We start from the raw sequence: 21,007 nt of genomic DNA, 5'->3' as shown, positions 1-21,007 counted from the left end.
GCAGAGGGGAGCAAAGGAGCAGCACCCTGTTGCCCACTGGCTGGTAAGCATACCTTTGAGGCAACTGCGGCACTCCAGCTGGGGAGCAGTGCTCTTGGATGCACTCCTATTGCTCCTTATTGTCTCTGTACTAGCAAGTGAACATGTCCATCGCCTCATTTCCTATATATGTGCCCTTTCCATATTTCTACATAGCTGAAAATGACGACAAAACATTAAAAAGCTTGCAGTCAACGCAACGTACAATTAACATGGAATCTACCTCAGAATGATGAAAGTAACCTTGCTTCATTTAACTTTATGGTTCCAAAGAGTCTAGCATTTCGCACACGATATTTACATTAGTAAACACCTTCTCCAGCAATACCTTTTATAGAAGATGTTCTGTATCACAAGCATGTATTCCCAATGTGGATATCTATTTCAAAGAGGTGTTTTGCATATATCTCTAGTGTTCAACCTAGTCTGAGTTGTTGTTTTTTTCCATTTGCTGGTTGCTCCCAAATAAAAAGAAAAGTCTCTGCTCTCTAGTCATTGCTGTTGCTAAGTATAGTAAAGTCCTTTAACTGTGCTAGAAACATATGAGCATAGAGTAAGAAACGGTTCTTGTCCTGACGAGCTTGCAGGCTAACTTGCAAATAAAGGAGAGAAATTTCAGAGATATCCCTATAGGTATAGTGATAGAATTTGGGCTTTTGACAAGATCAGGGGAGCTGATGATGAAAAATACTTTTAATGATCTTAGAGATGCATTTGGAACATTTCTTTATCTTTAATACACATTCACAATCGAGTGCCTACAAATACATTTCTGCTGTTTTAAAAATATGGCACTTAATGTCTGAAAGAATTCTGTCTTTAAAAAAAAATCGTCTGGTTTTCTTTGGGTTTTTTAAACATTTATTTATTTTTCAAGTGAGAATTTTTTAACTGCTATTTTGTGTCATTATCTTATTTTTTTGTGAATAATTTTCCTATTACATTTTCTCTTGGCTGGAGTGTTGTTGGATCTCTTGCTGTTATGAAATCTTCCCCTCCCTTATGTAAGAGTGCAGAGTTCTCTTGGAAATATAACATGATGCACTTACTTTCTGCGCATGCTGCAGCTGTCGAGATTTATTAATCTCGTTTAATGTGGGGTTGTTCACAGAATGTAACACACACAACCTCTTCTCTCTGGGGATATTGGTGAGTTGACTGAAGGAAAAGCCAGTGGAGAAAACTTCTTGTAATTCCTCCTTTATTGGAAGGCTAAAAGAAAAAAAGGTTCAGGTATGTTGATAGATACCTTATAATAGACATGGGACACATATATTTCCTGCTACCCGACTTTTTGGAGTGTATTCTGTTTGATCTGAATTCCTTGTCATTGTTTATATTAAACAGTGAATGTTAGTAACCAAAAAGTTATTTCATTAGTGTTATGACTAAAAGCATTTTTGTAAAGGACGGTTCAAAGTCAAGCAGGTAGTTCTCATTCAGTACCCATTATAGTGTAATTATAGAAGTAGAGAAAAGGTTTTCATGTTTAGAATGTTTGTGTAGTGAAACAAAATAATATTCCTCATTCAGAATATTAAGAGCCTATTTAACCGTCATAATTTCTCTCCTCTTTTGACAGTATCAAAACTGATTTTCACTTTAACCAGGCTTACCTTTTCCTTGCAAATCTCAGCTGTGTATTCCTGATAGTTTCCATTAAGCAGAATTTTGGCTGCTATGCTTCTCAGTTGACGCCTTTTTTGAGCACAGAATGCACTCCCTTATTCTTACACACACAGCCACCCATATGTACATGTAATGCACATAATTAATTGTCCTTTTTGATAGTTCAGTAAATATGTTTTATCTATCTAGTATTATCACACAATATGGATAGGATACCATCACAGCGCAATCGTCTTTTGTCATCTAAGCTGAGAAGAAAACTGGATTACAAAGAAGGTAAATTGTTTATTTTTTGTATGATACAATACTTTCTGGTAGAAGGTTAAGATGCTAGATTGTTGCTCGTGAAAGCTCATGACACTCTGAGCCAGTCCTGTAAGGTGCCACCTTGCCTTGCCTGCCACCTGACCTGAGCCTTTGACAACTAATTACCTCACTGTGTTTTCTATTACACTTTAGAAGACTGAGGGCTAAAGTTGTTTTACTCATGATGGGATAGTTTCATGCCCATTTTGCCTAAGGAACTGTTAATAATGTTTACATAAAAAAATGTAGAGGGCAGACAAGGTCATTGCAGTCTCATAAGAGATTCATGTTATACAAGGTCAGCTAATTCAACCTGACAACTTCCAAGCATTCAGCACTCTTTCTCTGGCTGGTTGCCTGTTCCTGGTTCTGGTGAATTAAGTTGTGGCTGCCAATCAAGATATTCAAGTGGAGCCTCAATGCAGGGTGTTAGTTAGATAAAAAAAATCATTAATTCAAGCACAGTTGCTCTTTGTACAGACTCAAACCTATTCTGGAGAGATTTTCATAAGACTGGTAACAAGGTTTGCTCTGCCATACCATAACTAGTGGCTGCAGACATTCTGCTCCTTAAGGATCAAACCACTAAAATATAAGTTTATATCAGGAACGAGGCAGAGGACTGTTTCTCTTTATTTTTAAGTAATATTTTAGAACTGGCTGTGAAAGGAGCTTTCAAAATGTAAATTGATTGTTAGGGTTGAAAACCTGTCATGATGATTTTTCTTCAAAACTTAAGTTTTTTATAATCCATATCACATTTACTCAGATGCAGGCAGTTGGAGAAGCTTTTGGGAGAGCCTGGAGCCAATATTCCAGCCCTTCCCAGCCATCTGTGGAGGCCTTAGATGCCCCTGAAATATTAGTACTGTCCTGAGCAACCTCTGGCTCTTGGCCTGCAGTTGATCTTATTTGTCCTCCACTACAACAGAAGACTACACCATAGAAGACCTCTCAGAAAACAGGAAACACACACCTGTGAAAAGAAAACATCACTCAGGAAGGCTAGCAGAAGCAGGGATAGAATTCATTCATTCATTGGGACAGCATTCAGCTGCTTTTAACTATAAAGAACAATCTATTTCTTGAAGTTCCCTTTCTCATTCATTACACATTTTCTAATTCTGTAGCAACAGAGGCTAGAATCAAACAGATAACTTCCTTTGCTACACAGTTCTGGCTAATTTTTCTGTGATCTGGGTAAGGTAGTCTTATGGAAAAATAGTAAGTAGTTATATCATTAAAAACTCTTAATACACATGCACCAGGGAACTGAATTACACAGGTAGTGTTAATTCAGGGATTTATTTAATTGCTGAGGTCTTGACATTGTCACACTAGTGTAATTCTTCATATGTCATTTCCCAAGAAACCAATCCCCCCACCCCTGAAAAACAAAAAAAACCCTCCAAATGCCATTGTGTGGCTTCAGATCAACACACACGACACAGCAAAAGCTCTGTAACCTTTTAGATCCACCATAGAGACATCTGACACTCGACTTTACAGTAACTAAAAGGAAGAGTAGATTATCTTCTATATTCCAACACCAGAAGAGGATGGGATATGTTGCTGGTGGGTTTTAGTTATTTCCTGACAGCAGAGGAAGAGTGAGACTCAGACCAGATTCTGTTTCAGGTTATAGAGGTGCGTGTTGATCCTAGTAGGAAGAGAACTTTTTACCTATTTCCCCAAATTTCTTCCCTTTCTGCTTCACTCTGTTCAACCTATCTTAATTCTGTCTTCCTCATCCCTGTCCATTCTTCTTACGGTCTTAATCTCTGTATTTGAGCCCTCATACCTAAATGCTGTTTCCCGCAACAACTAGTCTCCTTTCCATTCACTGTATGAACATCCCCCACATTGCCACTGCCTATCTCTGTTCTCCCCACCTCACAGCTCCTTGCCTCACATTTGCTTCTTGTTACCGTGTACTCCAAGTCTCACTCATTTGGCTCCTTGTCCAGTTTCAAAACCCAACTGGCTTTTTGCCCCCTGTCTTTTCACAGCCAGTCTCAGCACTCACCCCCATGTCTCAGCATCTTATTAGATTTGTCTCCCCTGTTCCACCAGTTTTCAACAGATGTACCCCAGATCCTGCTCTCCTGGCTACTTATTTAGTCTCTGTCACTCTTCCTGTCTTCCTCATAATGTGATGCTAAAGCTCTTAGTTATGCTTATTTTATTTACTTGGATTCACCCCCAAATTAATTTAATTTCACACCAGACCAGTGTGTAAAATTAAAATTAAATTTGGAAGGAGAATTTGTAGGGAAGCAACTGAAGTCCTTGACACTGGCACACTTTACAGTGTATCACTTGGCTTGGCCAGAACTCAATTTCTAATCCATAAATATCTAAGAAAATGCTGATCTGGTAACCCCTTGCATATCTCAGCATTTTTAAGGGGCACACTGTTCCCAACTGTAAACAGCTGCTACTGCTTGATGAATTCCTTCTATAACTCACCCTTTATTTCTAAGGCAACAATGGCTTCAATTTCCCAGACAAATTCCAAACAAAGCTGAAAGAATTTGTATTCCTGGACAGACGAGAACCAATAGAAAACTGTGCCAAATATGAACTAATCAAGCAGTTATTAGTTCCTTTTAATATAGAACAAGAAAGAATAGAATACAGAACTTTATTAGGTTCACAGAGTAAATTGAACCAAGTACCTTAAGGGACAAAATGCATTTTATATAATGTTGATCAGTCTTAGGGTAGGAAAAATAAACAATTTCCATGTGGTCTATTGAGTTCATGCTTATAAATTAATTCGCTCATGCTTGAATAATATTTAACATTTCTAAAGTCTTAATTATTAACTCAACTTCTGACTTTTCAGGGTGTTGCATGTTATGTGAAGAAAAGGTTTATTTACACTAAATATAAATCTCTAATTCAGTCTTTTTCCATCTGCCTTTCCCTCTTCCTCTTCTAAGTTTCCCAAAGTCTCTTTCTTCAGGTAAGAGCAATGTAGTTCATCATGATGTAGAAAAGTAGTTTTTGAGAGAAACTTTGCTGAGCATGGCAAGCTTGCAATAGAGATTTGCCCTCTCTCTCCTTGATACCCCATTGCTTTCAGATCTGTTTTTTGGTTAATCCCTGCTACAAAATTTTTAAAGGTATAATGTGATAGCATTTAAATCCTAGCAGTAATAGGTTTGCAAATGACCACACTGTTCATTCTACCTCAGGTTGTCTTCATTGCATTGTTGGCTCAAATTACTTTTAAATTTGAGCAAACTGCTTTTGAGTTAGGATTTGTTTACACAAAGAGACCACACCAGAAATAAGGAATGTAGAACAGTGTACAAAGTATGCCTTTGTGCAATTTAAGTTTAATCTACTTTGCAAGTCAATTAAACAACCACACAAAAGGCACCCATAGGTCATAGTGACACTGCAAATTTACAAAGCCCACCAGTAGTACCCCCAAACATTCTTCACTACTTCACACATGGTATTTTCCCACCCAGAAGCAGCCATGGACATGTGTAGCCTCCAGCTGACACTATCTACCTCCAGTGCCATTGGGGTGGATATGGCTTCTAGTTGTGGGGAAGGAGTAGTTTTGAAGGTGCACCTCCTGGGTGTAGTGAATGTGTGGTGCAGACATGGCCTAAAAGTACCTTTTTGGTTCAGCTCAAACCACTTCCAAGATGAATTAAGATAAACTACATAAATACACAATATTTGCACTATGCTAGCTAGCTTGTGGGTTTTTTTCCCCCCCTGTGGAATCAATTTCTGCCTTGGGAGGAGTTACCTAAAAGTTTGAGTTAACTTGAGTTTAGATAACCCAAGGTATGATGGAATAGTTGTGTTTTAAATTCATGCCTTTACGTATTTTGCAGTAATTTTCTAGTGTCATCTGTTTTGGCCAGACACAAACCAACCTCAAGTCAGCATAGACAGACTGTGGTTAACCTTGAGTCCTAAAGACTCGAGATGGGTAACACATCAGTTTTGTTTTAATAGTTGACTGGTTGTGCTAACTTGAGCTTTAGTGTATGTTAGTGACAAACTAGCCAGTTCAAATTAAAATAATCAACAAATTAAGTTGAGGGTCTTTTGCATGTTTGGGACTAAAGTTATGACTCAAACTGCCCAGCACTCAAGTTACAACTCAGATTAACTCTAGAGATGTCAAGCCCATAAATGAAATTACTTTCTGTCAAAGATCAAAGTCTTTGATTTCAGATGCCGATGGCAAAAGGTCAGATGACAAAAGGTCAGAGGCTAACACAGCAAACTCTGTGGTTGTAATTTATCCCTCTGTATTAACAGTGTTGCATATACACACCCCTATCTGTGCCTGATTTCAAATGGCTTGAGCTTTTCATACAAAAGAGAGAAACTGACCTTGACAGCCCAGCACAAAAAATAAAGTACCTATAGTAACGAGATTAGCTGACTTCAGTAAAGTTGTAAAATTAAATATACTATGTGCGCCATCCTGTGACCAAACAGAACCAGTACCACCCAAGTAAAAATAACCCCCCTTTTTTATGAAACCTGAGCAAACAAAGAAAGCACAAGTGCTAACTCATTAATTATTTATGATTGGTGTATAGTAATTGGTCACCTGTGTCAAATAAAACTTTGAAGGAACTTCCGCCCAAAGCAGAGAGCAGAGAACCGTGTATACACTCAAGAAGAACAGATCGTGCATCTATCTGCCTACGTTATCTTTCTGGTGTACCCCCGTCTCATCTTATCGGTCTGTTTATCTCTCTATCTTTGGCGTTATCTTTCTTATCAAGAGCTCTTAGTAATCTGCAGACTGCAACGGTTTATATGAATCGCTCGGAAGCAACTGTCTTACCACCCTGTAAATGCCGGGTAACATGATATCTGCATGCTGTAACTGAATAAATCAACTCCTCTGCCTACGCTGCAGCACATCAGAAGCATAAGTAAAATAAATCTTTTGTGAAACCATCATGCTGTGTTTAAATCATACTGACTCCTGCTCACCGTTATCACCCACCTGCCCGGTCATAAATCCCCCTCCTCATGCCAAGCTGGTCGTGCTGACCCAGGCTCGCAGGTCAAGGGTGCACCGACGTTAAGGGTGCGACACTTTCTTCCCAACCCTATACTTGTCTTAGGCGGTAAACAGACATCTAATTGAGGCAGCCCTGATTGTACTAGGTTTTGACCTAGCTCCAAACAAGAATAGCACAGACATTTATATACATAGCCCTTCCAAGCTGTGTTGCTGCTCCTTTGCTAGTAGGTGGCCAGCAAGAGCATGTAGCCTCACAGGCTTATTTCTGGGACGACTCATGGGTAACTCCAATGACCTGCACTTGACTTAGGTTAGGAACAGATGTTGCATTTGTCTCTAGGCAAGTTGCGCCTGTGTTTGTCTTGGAACTGACATATCCTGGGATTGGTGTGAACGCACATTTGCTTTTTCAATTAGGCCTGAGTACTCTTCTGAATACACTTCTGCTTTTCTGCTATTGATTCAATTATACAATCCAGGGATAACTGTTCAGATGCACTTTGCCATGTTTCAGGATAAACTGTTAGTAATTCTTATCCTGTGAATGTTTTCCAGATTTATTGTGGGATGATGGACATCTAAGCAATTGCACTTTATCCTGGGATAAAATAGTTTATCCTGGGAGAAATGCAGCATCTGTTTGTAGCTTTTCAAGTACACCCAGGGATGTCCTGGGAAAAAAGTGCTAGCTTTTTTTTTTTCTCGCATACTTCACAGATACTTAAAGTGGGACAGTAAACTTGTACATCTATAGGCCTTGAGATGAAAGGTTTTCTTTTGGGAGAAATGTGATGTCTGTTTACAACAATAATAATACTAAAGTTTATATTATGAACTTCATATTATCATCCTTTGAGGAAGAGGCTGTCTCTTGCTCTGTTTGTACACAGCATGGCACAATGGCGTCTTAAATCTGGTTGGAATCTTTAGATAGTTCTTAGCTGAAAAATTACTTAAAAGTGAAAGCTACAATTGATTATTGGTTGGGTAAAATACTGAGCCTGTTTTATGCAGCAGTGGATATGAGGGTCTCTTGGACCTTATTCAGCCAGGAAACTGGGACTGAAACTGCCTAGTTCCAGTCAGGGTACCAAGGGAAACAGAACACCCATATCAGATTGCTAAGTCTTTTCCTATTGGATATACCAGCTGAGGATTCGGGTACAATCAATCACTGTAGCAGCAGTGCTTGCCATGGGAATTGTGACTTGGCATTTCTGGTTCTATGCACATGCATACTTCAACCATTATGTTGAATGAGTATGGTGTTTACATTTCTTTTATTGTGGGGAATAAAATACATAAATCTTAACTAGATTTAAATGCTCTCTGCTGTTGTTGTACTTCAGTGTATTTATTTCAAAATTAACACAGATGCACTTATTTGCCTAAATCTAACGGTACAGTTCCCTCTTTGCAGGCACCACCATAGCAGTAGTACTGACTTTGCCCTTTAATGAGCTTGTAGTTAAGTCAAGAAAAATTGTTCTGGTAGTCTAGGTCAGAACCATCCACCTTCTGAGAGATCAGGGATACCTTTGACTAACTGCTGCCATTCTTCCCACTCGTTGCATGAACAGTGCAGCACTGAGCACCCAAGTGCTATGCTGTCCCACCCCCAGAAATGGGTGCAGGAAAGAAAGTTGGAGTGGCAGAACAGCAGCAGGAGTGGTGGTAGGAGCTGTGGCTGGCCTGAGCCCATGGGCTAGGTGTTAACCCCTTACAGCCAATGGGCCAACCCTTCGGTAGTGCTGTTCTGGGAAAAGTCATTATTTGGAAAAACGCTTTGTTTTTATATAGTTTGAAAGTAGCAGGTTTACTCTTGGCATGTGTTCAGCATTGGAAGGATTTAGTGTTCTGGTAATTTCTGCAAGTGTGTCTGACAATTGCTATATTTCACCTTTTCTGCAAAGCCTTTCTTGAGAACTTTTCCAGGTCAGTCAAGGGCATGGTTAGTATTCACCTCTTTTTTTTCTTCCCTCAGTCTTCAGTAGATCTTCGTAGAGACATGTAGGAAACATATAAAATGGCAGAATAATGATGAGCTTGGGCCCCAATCTTGCTGTCCTTACATTTGTGGGGAGTCCTTTGGTCTGCACGGGTTTTAGTGGAACTAATTATGAGAAGGCTCTGATCCAGGGAGAGAGAAAAAGCTCAGTGGCAGTTGTAGGTACTCAAGTCTTCCCAGAAATAGACCCTGTGAGGGTTTGGTAAAATTTCTTTAATCAAGGGGATTAAAATGAATATCTGAAATATAATAAACATATCTAAAACAAATCTCAGTAGCTTTTGAGGTATATGTCTGTGTTACTAAAATAGTAATTCATCTTTGTTCCCCACGGTCCCAGGGCTACTTCTACCTCCGGTCCCTTCATGGTGTGTCTCTATGCGTTCTCTTGGGCATCAGGCCATGTAGCTTTACTTGTCCTGGAGTGGAATCACATGATTCTTCTTTTTCTCCACTGGCCCTGAAAAAGCAGTATGTTTACACGAATGTCTTACCTATAAATTTAAAATCCTCTGACTGTAACTTTAGGGGGTCTAGCTTCTTCTGACATCCCAGGTCAGTACCCGAATCAGTCTATGCAAGCAATTAGTCTGTTTATGGAGCCAGAGATCCTGTGTTCTCATCTTTGGGCCCAGTTTGTCAAAATGGGCCTTTACCTTTTTTTCTGTCACCAGGAAGTGTAATATTTACAGTTAATGGCTCAGCATTGTTTCTTTAGAACTCTTTGAGCATTGATTGTGTGGTAGCTAATTTCAAGCTGTTCTCTTTCTTTCAGTCTGTTTTTCTTAGCCACTATTAAATTAAATCAATATGTTCATATAGTAAATATCTCAATAACCAGGTAATTTAGAGGTTATTATTGAAGATGAAAATATAGAAGAAGTTACAACTTTGAATTAACAAGGTAAAAGGGATCTTGCTAGACAACAATATTTCAAAAGAGCTGGCCCTTATTTTCAGGCAAAATGTTATACAACTATATTCCTTCAAAAAAGGCATTGCATGCACTCTCTGAGCTGAGCAGTATACAGCCACGCATTTGCTTTTTAGTTATGTCAATTTTCTTTTTCTTGTTCAGCCCCCTCCCTCCAGGCCAGGGTTCAGTCTAATTATAGCAGACACCAGCTCACTACTTTTCAACCATTGTCCACCTGTGACTTGGCTCTGCTCCTTAATGAAGGAACTACAGCATTGGTACCCAAATCACTGCCACTGATCTGTTCCCTGTGGGCACCAACAACCTGTTACTCTAGTACCTGATTGGTGCTGTAGTCCAGATGCACGTGTTTTGTGAACTGTTTTGGTGAGGAGTACAAGGTAATCTCTACTGGGCCTGGTATTGTTCAGCATCTTCCTTAATGATTTGGATGATGGGATCATGGGCACATCTAGCAAATTTGCAGATGACACCAAGTTAGGTGGAACTGTGGACACTTTGGACGGTAGGGCTGGGATCCAGAATAACCAAAATAGGCTGGAGAAATGGTCCCCAGTCAATGAGATGAGATTCAACAAGGAGAACTGCAAAGTCCTAGACTTGAGGCAGAAAAACTACATGCACAAATACAGTCTGGGGAATGACTGGCTAGATTGCAGTAGTGCAGAGAGACTGTAATCTGGGGGTTACAGTGGACCATAGGCTGAATATGAGCCAACACTGTGCTCTTGTTGCAAAAAAAAAAAAAGAAAGAAGCAGCCCAATGGCATACTGTGTTGTATTAACAGGAGTGTTGCTTGTAAATTGAGGAAAGTGATTTTTCCACTCTATTTAGCACTGGTGAGGTTTCACCTGGAGGTCTGTGTCCCTTTTTGAAGTTTTGGGCCCCACACTTTAAGAAGAATGTGGACAGTTTGGAAAGAGCCTTGTGCAGGAGTACAAACATGGATGGAAGCTTGGAAGACCAGACTTATGAGGAAAGGCTAGAAGAACTAGGATTATTTAGCCGAGAGAAGAGAAGATTGAGGAGTGATTTGATAACAGTCTTCAAATACCTGGAGGGTGATTATAAAGAGGATGGAGCTAGGTTTTTTATCTTTGTCTGTAAGGGACAGTACTAGGAACAAGGGCTTCAAGCTGCAGCATAGGGAATTTAGGCTGGAGGTTAGGAGGAACTTTTTGACTATGGGATGGTCAGGCATTGGAACAGGCTCCTTAGAGAAGTTGGGGGCTCTCCATACTTGAACATTTTCAGAAGCAGCTTAGAAAGACATTTGGCTGGGATGATTCCCTTAGGGATGATCCTGCCTTGAGCAGGAGGCCGGATTAGATGATCCTATGAGGTCACTTCCAGCCCTGTTTTCCTGTGATCCTATGAACCTCCTGGTAACCCAGTCACCCCTGTGAGAGTGCTGGAGGGAGCCACTTCTAACCCTCAGCTCCTCACACTGTATTGTGCTGATGCCATGTGCTGATGCCATGCCTTAGCAAGCTCACTCTAGGTTTTTGACAAAGCAGGGGCAATGAGCATGTTGTGTCACCATTGTAGCCTTAGCACAGCGTAAGTAGTTTTGGCTTTCAGTCCTGGCTAATTCGCTTAATTACCCATTCTTGTATGGGTTCTGTCCAGCTGCGTTTCTCAGGAAAATAGCTAGATCCTGACTTAGGACCCAGCTTATTACACCTGACAAACTGGTTGATCAATGGATGATGTTTTTAGGGAGGAGCTGTTTAGCTGAGGTTCAGAGCATTGTGCCCCCCTCCCCTTTCCCACGCCCTCCCCCCTTGCACTAGGTTATTAATATAGTACTAGTTGGATGATAACTAGTTTCCTTCAACAATTAACGTATGTCTGGGAATCATTAGGTTAGGTGAAATGGCAAAAGCTATTGAGACACTCCTCATAGGTCTCCCACTCTGTCATGAAGACAGTTTTATCCTAGGACTTCATCCAAAATATCCACTTAAAGTGGTTCCAGATTTCCTCATGTCATCTCCTCTAGTGAATTATTTGTTTCTCTTTCCTAAACTATACTTTACCCTGGTGAAACCAAACTGTGATGTAGAACAGTAACACAGAACTCATTTCATGCCTGTAACATTTTACTCTTAGTACAGGACTCCATGTTGGATTCTAGTTCAGCAAGTCTCCACTGCAACTACTGATCAAGTAGGATTGACTCCTCCTTACTAGTTTTCCACCAGTTAAACAACAGCTTGTTCCTCACTGAGGGTGAAATCCTTATGGACAATCATACTTTAAAAAGAAAAAAAGTGTTGCTTACCCATCAGTAATTGTGGTTCCTCAAGATGCGCTGTGCATGTGGATTGCACATGCCTCCCCTCTGCCTTTCTGATTTGGATAAATAGAGCCCCCATGGGACTGTTTATTTGCAAAGGAGCAGTGTTGCTTGAGGATGCCTTGTCCTTTTGTGCTGTTGGTTACAAGGTGGTGTGAGGTTATGTGGAGTTCAAGGGCTGCTTCAATGGGTATTGGTGTTCAGAAATGGGCAGACTTGTAGGCATAATGGGGGAATGCATGTGAACAATGCATTTCAAAGAACCATAGTTTTGAGCTAGATGACTATGCTTTTATTGACATGTAATATAGGTAAATAAAGATTTAATTTATGGCCTGAATTGTAATTTTGGGTGCCCCAACACATGCTTGAAAGGGCTCTGACATCAGAAGTTTTTTTCTCAGCAGTTTATAAAAATCTGATGTATTTGGGGTATGCCAATTTGACCCCGAAGTCTCTTGTCACTTTGTAAAATTTAAGCCCAGGTACTGAAGCGTGTTAGTGGAATTATTGAGAGCTTTTGCCTAGCTCAAAGTCAGGCTCATTTCTAAACAGAGTAATTGAAAAGTGTGGCATATTTGTGTGGGTTGTCATTTTTAAATTGCTATTTTCTCTCGGGCAAGCACTACATCACTAGAGTGCCATACAATAGTCAGGCCAGTTTATCTGTCCAGATGTCATGCTCATTAATCCCAAGATGACAGCTAATTATAGAGCCACATGGACCTAGCCACAACTTCAGAGCTTCTCTAGCTGATACATGATGTTCAAATATTTACAAGGAATGGGTTTGAATGGTAAATGTGGATGGTAAACTCTGTAGGTGAAAGAGTGTGCAGCTTCTGTAGGAGGGAAGAACATGGTATTACAGAGCTGAATATTGTTAAGTCAAATGCTATGTTGCAGTGTACTGATCCAACCGAGAGTTATAGGACACAGCACACTTACATACCCTGATGCTCTGTAGTGTTGTGTTGTACTTCTGTCAGATCTTGAAACCTTCAATAAAGTCTGGTCAAGTTATACTTAAAAGGAATTAAGCATTTTCCTCAGGAAACTATGTTCATGAGTCAGTAGGTGGCAATGTTCCTTTTGAATCGGTGCTATCCCACTGCACCAGAAAGGTGTTGAGAGAATGTTTTGCAACTGTAGGTGTTCATGGAAGAGCCCTAAAACTAAATCCTGATTGCTTTATGTTCATTATGTATTCCATTTAAAAGAAATATTTGTACTATCATTCTGGCTAAATTCTTGTTTGTGTTCTTAAACTAAACTTACCAGTATTCCTCTTGCAGTTCCAGTTTAATATGGTCTTCATTTTTTTTTTTTTTTTGGTCCTCAACTTTAGGTACTGTTTAACATTTGCCTGTGCTGCTTCCCTTCTAATCAGTTAAAAACTTATTAAGGAAAGAAATTTCATGCATTTATCTCTTCCTTTATGTTTAACATGTGTTAGGAATTGCTGGAATGAATTCTACAAAATGTTAAAGTTACTGCTTCTGGACCAAGCACTATAATACTATTATTTAAAATGTATGGAATTCAGTGCAAACTGAACAGCTGACTGAGTAGACCTACTTTAAAGAGAAGTTGTCCTTCTAGTTCCAAATCAAGTATGCAGACTCAGTATAAGGTCTATATTGTCCCATTCCAAGGATTTCCTTTATTGTTTAAAAACATCAAAAGAAAAAATGAACAATCTTCTGCCCAAGTTTCTTTCTGAATGTGATTGTCTTCTAAGCTTTGCCTTTAACAAGATCATACTGCAATATCCTCAAAATCTGTTCCTGTTCCTTCTGCTTTTGAAGGAGAATCAAACCCCTCTTACCTCAGCTATGAGAATTTGCTTGACATGACACTAGAATGAGTCAGCAAAGTGATTCTGGCTAGCCCTGCAAGGTGCTGTAATCTGGCACACTTACCTAACTAACCTCCCACTAATTAACTAAGGAACTTCTACCTTTCACATGATTTAGCCTATAAAAAATAAAGATACATTTTAGTGTATATAACGTTGATAATTACTGTGTCTTTTATGATTATGGTAGTTACACCAGTATTGCATAATTATATGATTATAATGCAAGTTGATCTGTTAGCGTTATTTGGCTGTACATGGCCATTGCAACACAATATTCCATAATGTCATTGTGATGAAAATACAATCAAAGCTAATTATCTATTCAACTACACAACAGCCTATGGTAGACGAAAGCTGCCCTGGATTGTCATCTGTCATAAACATCTTTCACGTAGCAACAAGGAAGATATTTGGGCTATCTAGCCAAGGGGAAAGATGCAATGTACAAGGGTATGATGAGCTGGATGGATAGGTTTGCCTTTCAACAACAGTGCTTTCTTCTCCTGGCTGTCATAATTTGTGCTGATAATATCTGTTTCAAAAGTTCAGTGACAGCATTATAGATGATATTGTGATCCTTTTTGTACTTTTAGAAGGCTGAGACATTAAAGGGCACAGGAAGGAAAAGTGAAGCATAAAAACAGAACAAGAATCAAGAACAAGGCAGCCACTCTTAGAAAAGTACCTAAAACATCCCTTTGCATTGCTTAAACAAATTAGAAATTATCACCCTTCTGATAGTTTTCTTTACATGTTTTGTAAAGAGCTTCATTAGCAAAAGGAGAAAAAGGGCATTGTCTTACATGAGCTATCAAAATTGAAGTCAAGGTTGTAATTAATTAGGTGAACTGTCAGATTACAGCCATAGCTTTTATGTCATCTTTCTGTTACTCATCTGTATTACTTATATGATCTTTATCATTTTACTTTCAGGAAAAAATGAAGATGAACATTTAGTTGTAGAAATCATGAGAAGACGTTTTTCTCCTGCTCTTATAACTAACAAGTCCTGGGAAATGTTTCACTTTGTTGGCCACCAGATAAAAATTACAGAAGCCACTGACTGTTATGGGGCAGTAGTGTGGCCATCGGTACAGTATTATTATGCACTATTATTGCTGTTTAGTGCACTAAAAGCCTCTAGCATTTTAAATTGCTTTACATAACAGTGCTGTTTGCTGAATCTTGTAAAATCAAGGGAAATGTTTTTCTGCATTTTCTTTGCTTCTGCTGTGCAACCCAGAAATCCTTTTATGTTAGCTCTGTCAGTGGGAACTGGCTTTGCATCCATAGAATTAATCACCGACTTGCTGAGTCCACAGGGCTTCCTGGTTTCTTTGCTGAAGACTTAGATAAAGGCGTTTTCTCTCTCTTTCTTGAGAGACAAGAAAATTCAGTTTGTTTGATCTTAAAGTCTAGTCTGTGTCAATGCCTCTCATTTCCTTCTTAACCTTTGATAAATGAAACAAAGAACAGAGCTTTTCTGTACAGTTTGGAGCACTTAAGTGCTTTCCAACTAGTCATCACTATTTCAAGGAGATAAGAGGAACTGGCAACAATCTCATTTGTTGTCCCTTTTCATGGGAACAAGGGAATATTGTACCCAAGGTGGCATCTACCTTTTACCAGAACTTGGAAATAGTTCTCAATTTTTGCCCCAATCTGTTTTTGCATATGAAATAGAGGCAGTAATTTTTGCTTCACCAGTGAACTAAACTATTACATAGAAACCACCCCACACAAAGGCTGCCTTTTTGTGGGGGATTGGGCCACATTGCACCCCACTCTACTCCCATAGTTACCAGTCCTCAGTAACATTGCTCCTCCTCATCAAACCATGTCCCACATTATTGACTCACGTCCATTTACTATGCTATGTGGTGGCTTTCAAGCTCTTCACACTGCTGATGACATCTCCTTAAGATGGCTGAAACTATATGCTAAAACCACATACGCTAAATAAATGTTGAGGATAAATTGTGGGAAGCAGGGAAAGAAGCAAATCTAAAAGGATACTTTGATCACAGTCTGTAAGGTATATGGATGGGAAGGAAGCTAGAGAGGGCTCTTTAACTTGGCAGACAGCTGTAGCAGAATCTAATGTCTGGAAATTTACACTAAGAGCAATGAAAGTGAAAATAAAGAAATATGGGTTTTATTTCTATCTCCATCACATGCTTTTTGGGTGAGTTTGGGCAAATTTTTCTAGCAGTCTGTGCCTAAAGGCTCTACCTCCATAAAATGGGGATAGTGATACTTCTCTATAGGACAGGGGAGGATGGAATGGGGTCACATGACAATATCTGATACTTGTGAAATGCTTTGAGAATCTTGGATGTTACTGATGTATAAGGTGGTATTATTCAGTGGCTGTAACTGATTATACTATTCCATAAACGAGGAAGTAGAACCAGCCGAGGTCATCCACGGCTGGGAATGAATGGGAGGAAGAGTCTCCAATGACTGGGTGGTAGCTTCTTGAAAAAGCTGGAGTTGAAAATGACTGTCTTATGACTGTGCTTAGACATGAATTCAATTACATTAACATTTCATTTTGTTCTAAAAAAATCTATATGCATGTTTCACAAAGGACAGTGATTTTTGTGTGCGTGTGCAGTTTTTGTTTAATATGTTTCCTGTTCTTTTACCCTTATAGGCTCTCGTTCTGTGTTACTTTTTGGAAACAAATTCTAAACAGTACGGTCTGGTTGATAAAAATATAATTGAGATTGGAGCTGGAACAGGGCTTGTCTCTATAGTGGCCAGTTTACTTGGTAAGTACATGCTATTGCTTTGCTAATGTTGGAATTTCACTAAGATGAATATTGGTAGCTATTGCAACTGGTGGGTACAGCAAACTATTTAGTTCCTCTAATATATTTGAAAGCAACAAAGAGGAGGAATTCAGAAAGACTTTCAATGACCTTGTAAATCTGTTCTGCTGTGATCTGTATAGAGTCATTGGCCTTTACTTCCAAATAGATTTATATGGGAGATTGTGGACTGTTCAAAGGTGTGTTTTTAGAGAATTCTTGCATAAATGGTGACTTATGAAAACAGAAGGCTGGACTTGATGGCTAAGGAAACCTCTTCCAGTCTCATGGTTCCGTAGAGGAGGCTGATGTCCTGTCCAGTGTTAAGCAGAAGATGGAAATAAGGTGTTTTTGGTATAAAACTTTATTTCATGGCAGGAAGCTTGAGGCATTAGAAGTTAAATTCAGGTGCGGTCTCTTTCAGGAGTAAATTATGTAACCCTTTGGTAGCTAAAGCCATTTCTGTTTTTTGTGTCTTCCATGTTGACTCAAGTAATGCCCATTATAATTTCTCTCCTGATTGCTTGTTCTTTAATAAGAACAAAATGAATCACTAGCCATTCCAATGTAATTGAAGAGCCTTTTATTTTGAAATTATATGAGAAGAAAATAAACTAGAATGACTGCCAGATCCCCAGGTGGCTGGAAAATTGATGGAAAATTCCATCTCTTCACATGTATCATAGGGAAGTAGGATTGAAAGGGACCTCATAAGTTCTTCCCTGCTCAAGGCAGTATTGTCTCTGACTAAACCATCCCAGTCGAATGTTTGTCCAACCTGATCTTGACATTTCCAAGGATAGAGATTCCACAACGTCTCTAGATAGTCAATGCTTGACCACCCTCATAGTCCAAAAGTTTAATTTAATCCTCCATCTAAATTTCCTCTGCTGCAACTTAAGTCCATTGCTCCTAGTCCTGTCCTGTACAGCCACAGAAAAAAGCCTGCTTCCATACTATCTATAACTGTCCTTCGGTATTTGAAGACTGTTATCAAATCCCTCCTCAGTCTTCTTTTCTGGAGACTAAATAACCATAGCACTTTCAGTCTATCTGCATAAACCATGCTTTCCATAGTACTATTAATTTGTTTTTGCTTTCCACTGGACTCTTTCCAGTCTGTCTACATATAGTGTCAAGAGCCTTACTAGGTCAAAGTGCATTACATCCACTGCTCTACCCCATCTACATAAAGAAAATATTTCATATAAAAGATGATATTAAGATGAAACAAATGTAGAACCCTCTCTTCTGCACCTTCCCCATGCTATATGAGTCACCTTGCTGAGCAGAAGCATACTTTAATGAAGTATGTTTGTGTGTGTATGTATGTTGCATGAGAAACCTGAGATATTTCGATTAAAAAATACTGTGAACTTTTATAGGTATATTATATCTCTATATTTGAAGAGATTTGGAAAAAGCAATGAGTTGTGCAAAATGATTTCTGTACAGATATTGCTCAAGTCTTAAAATATATTCAGCAGTTAATATAACTTGTCCTTTGTTGTAGGTGCATATGTGACTGCCACTGATCTGCCTGAAGTGGTTGGAAACCTTCAGTACAACATTCTTCAAAACACAAAAATGAAATGCAAGCATCAACCACAAGTCAAAGAGCTGTCATGGGGTGTTGATTTAGAAAAGAACTTTCCCTGGTCTTCATGTCAGTTTGACTACATCATGGCTGCTGATGTAGTGTACTATCATCCCTTCCTTGATGAACTCCTCCTCACCTTTGATCACTTGTGCAAGGATAACACTGTTATTTTATGGGCTATGAGATTTAGGCTGGACAGAGAGAATCAGTTTGTAGGCAGATTTCAGAAACTGTTTGACCTGGAGGTACTGTCTGATTTCCCGAGTTTAAACATAACATTGTATAAGGGCATGAGAAAAAGCAGAAAGGAAGTATGATAATTCAACCTGAATTGTGTGTGTGTGCTGGTGGGACTAGAATATTTCACAACTAGTTATTTTAATTGGTTCTATTTTAACAATTGCAGAAGCCTTAGTGGATAGTATTTTAGAAGGAAACTGATGCTATGACATAAGCAAAATATCAATTCCTTTATATATCTGGAAAGAAATGCTAAATTGAATTTCCAACTAGTGGAACTTATAGACAAATTTATATTTAGAAATTTATTCATATTACGGAATGAAATGTTCCACATAGCAGTAGTACTGTTGCCAACAGGCCTTAGTTACAGTTTACAACAGCACCTGATGAGATTGGAGACCATAGGAAGCATAATGCTACAGTAAAATCTTTGTTTTTAAAAGTTGTGGTATCAAATTGCACTCTGCTTACCTCACTGTGATTTGCACTGTTAAGAGTCTCTCTTTTAATAGTTCACAAAGGCCAATAAGGTTGACTGGAAAAAGTACAATAGTGAACAAGTACCTACTGATTATAGGGGAGAATGTGATCCACTCAATACTTTCTGTCTAATTTCTATGATTCATTGGTTGATCATCCTTCCTTGTACTTTCTAAATGTCAAGGATGTTACAGCAGAGTAATATCAGGAATGGACTTTAAGATAAGCAGGTAGTTTAGCAACTTACTACTTGGGAAAAATATTGCATAAGGATATTACAACATATAACTAAGCTCTGGTTCTAAAAATATCCAATCCTTGGAGCTTTGCTCCTCTCAAAATCTACCACTGTGGATCTGTCTCTGAAAGCACAACAATGTGATACTGCTCAATGCCATAAATAGAGAGAGGTAGTTAGCGATTGTTGGTCTGAAATTAGGCAGAAGGCAGGGCAGTGTGTTATCTTATGGATTAACTCATTCAGGGAGGTATGAGCTTTCATAGGCTTCAGATTACTTTGACAATGAAGCCTAAGCTTATACTTCTTTGTATGAGTTGGTCTGTGAGGTGCCACGTTTCCATGCCTTCTGCCAAAATGCCAAAAAGTAGGGGTGTCAAAGATAGAGCTTGTGGGCTGGATGCAGCCTGGGAAGCCCCATCCTCTGGATCTTGGTACTGCCCCTGGGTCTGGAGTTGACCCACACAATGCATATGGCATGCCAGATTGGCTCTGCCCTGGGTGGTCTGGGATCTGTGCTTCATACAGGATCTGTGGTGCCCACACCAGCTGGTGTGGGATGCACACTGCATGTGACACATCCCCCTGCACCCCATTTAGCTGCTCTGGGAAGGGTGCTGTATGCAGCACAGGTCTTTGACTAGGCACAATGGGTGCTATGTATGGTGCTTGTCCTGGGCTTGCCCAGCACGTACGACATGTGCAACACAGTCCTGAGCTGGCTTGAGCAAGTGCCATGTGTGCTGGATCCAGCATGGTTGGGGAGGATGGATGAAATGGTCTGTGGGCCTGATCTGGCCTTCAGGGCTGGCCATGCACCATTCATCCAGCCCATGGACCAGCCCTACACCACACTTCTGGCCCATAGGACCAGTTGAGTTTGCCACCACTGGATCTGGATAGCTTATAGAGCACTGTTTCTCAATCTTCTTAGACTCAAGGCACCCCCGTGGAAAATGCCAGATTAAATGCAATATTAAGTACACAACCCTCTGGGTTCTCTATATATACAAATGGGGGGGGGGGGTGTAAAATTGAACCCAGAGGGATGTGTGTATGTATTTAACCCAGAGGTGTACATGCACGCATACATACACCTCCCCAGTGTAGTTGAATTAGTCTCTGACTAATAATGAATAATAGAAAAAAAAAGTCTAGAATGATCTTAATACTACATCAACAAGTGGACAGCAAACAATAAATGAAAATCTTACAAAGAAAACATTAAAAATCACAATATATGAACATCTTACTGTTCCTCAGTGATGAATAAGCTGCAGACCATCTTAGGGATGGCTGCAGTTTTGCCATCCCTAAGAATTTCTTCACTTTGTTTCAGGTTTTGATGATCAATTCTTGACATTTTGCATCTGAAACTCCAGCCTATGCAGGATCTACCACACTCTTACAAGGGCTATTCAAACTTCTGAGAACTGCTTTCACTGCAGATTGAATCCATCTTCTCTGAAGCCTCTGGATAGATCCAGTATACTTGTGCTGTTTGTTTCTTCTTTCCAGAAGGCACCCAGAGCAGGA

General features: G+C 39.5%; 1 protein-coding gene across 1 annotated transcript; it reads left to right on the top strand.

Annotated features, from left to right (window-relative positions):
- Nucleotides 1-498: 498 nt before the first annotated feature.
- On the top strand, nucleotides 499-19,487 carry LOC109306347 (protein-lysine methyltransferase METTL21E-like). The gene is made up of 5 exons (XM_019529681.1): nucleotides 499-1,272; nucleotides 1,858-1,944; nucleotides 15,031-15,188; nucleotides 16,754-16,871; nucleotides 18,424-19,487. Exons 2-5 carry the CDS (start codon nucleotides 1,872-1,874, stop codon nucleotides 18,825-18,827), a joined length of 753 nt encoding a protein of 250 aa, XP_019385226.1. The 5' UTR covers nucleotides 499-1,272; nucleotides 1,858-1,871; the 3' UTR covers nucleotides 18,828-19,487.
- Nucleotides 19,488-21,007: the final 1,520 nt, after the last annotated feature.

The sequence above is a fragment of the Crocodylus porosus genome, unplaced genomic scaffold, assembly GCF_001723895.1.
Source record: "Crocodylus porosus isolate Cpor-Errol unplaced genomic scaffold, CroPor_comp1, whole genome shotgun sequence".
In the NCBI taxonomy this organism is placed as follows: Eukaryota; Metazoa; Chordata; order Crocodylia; family Crocodylidae; genus Crocodylus; species Crocodylus porosus.
The sequence above is the reverse complement of the archived record's forward strand: the minus strand, read 5'-3'. Positions and strand labels throughout refer to the sequence as shown.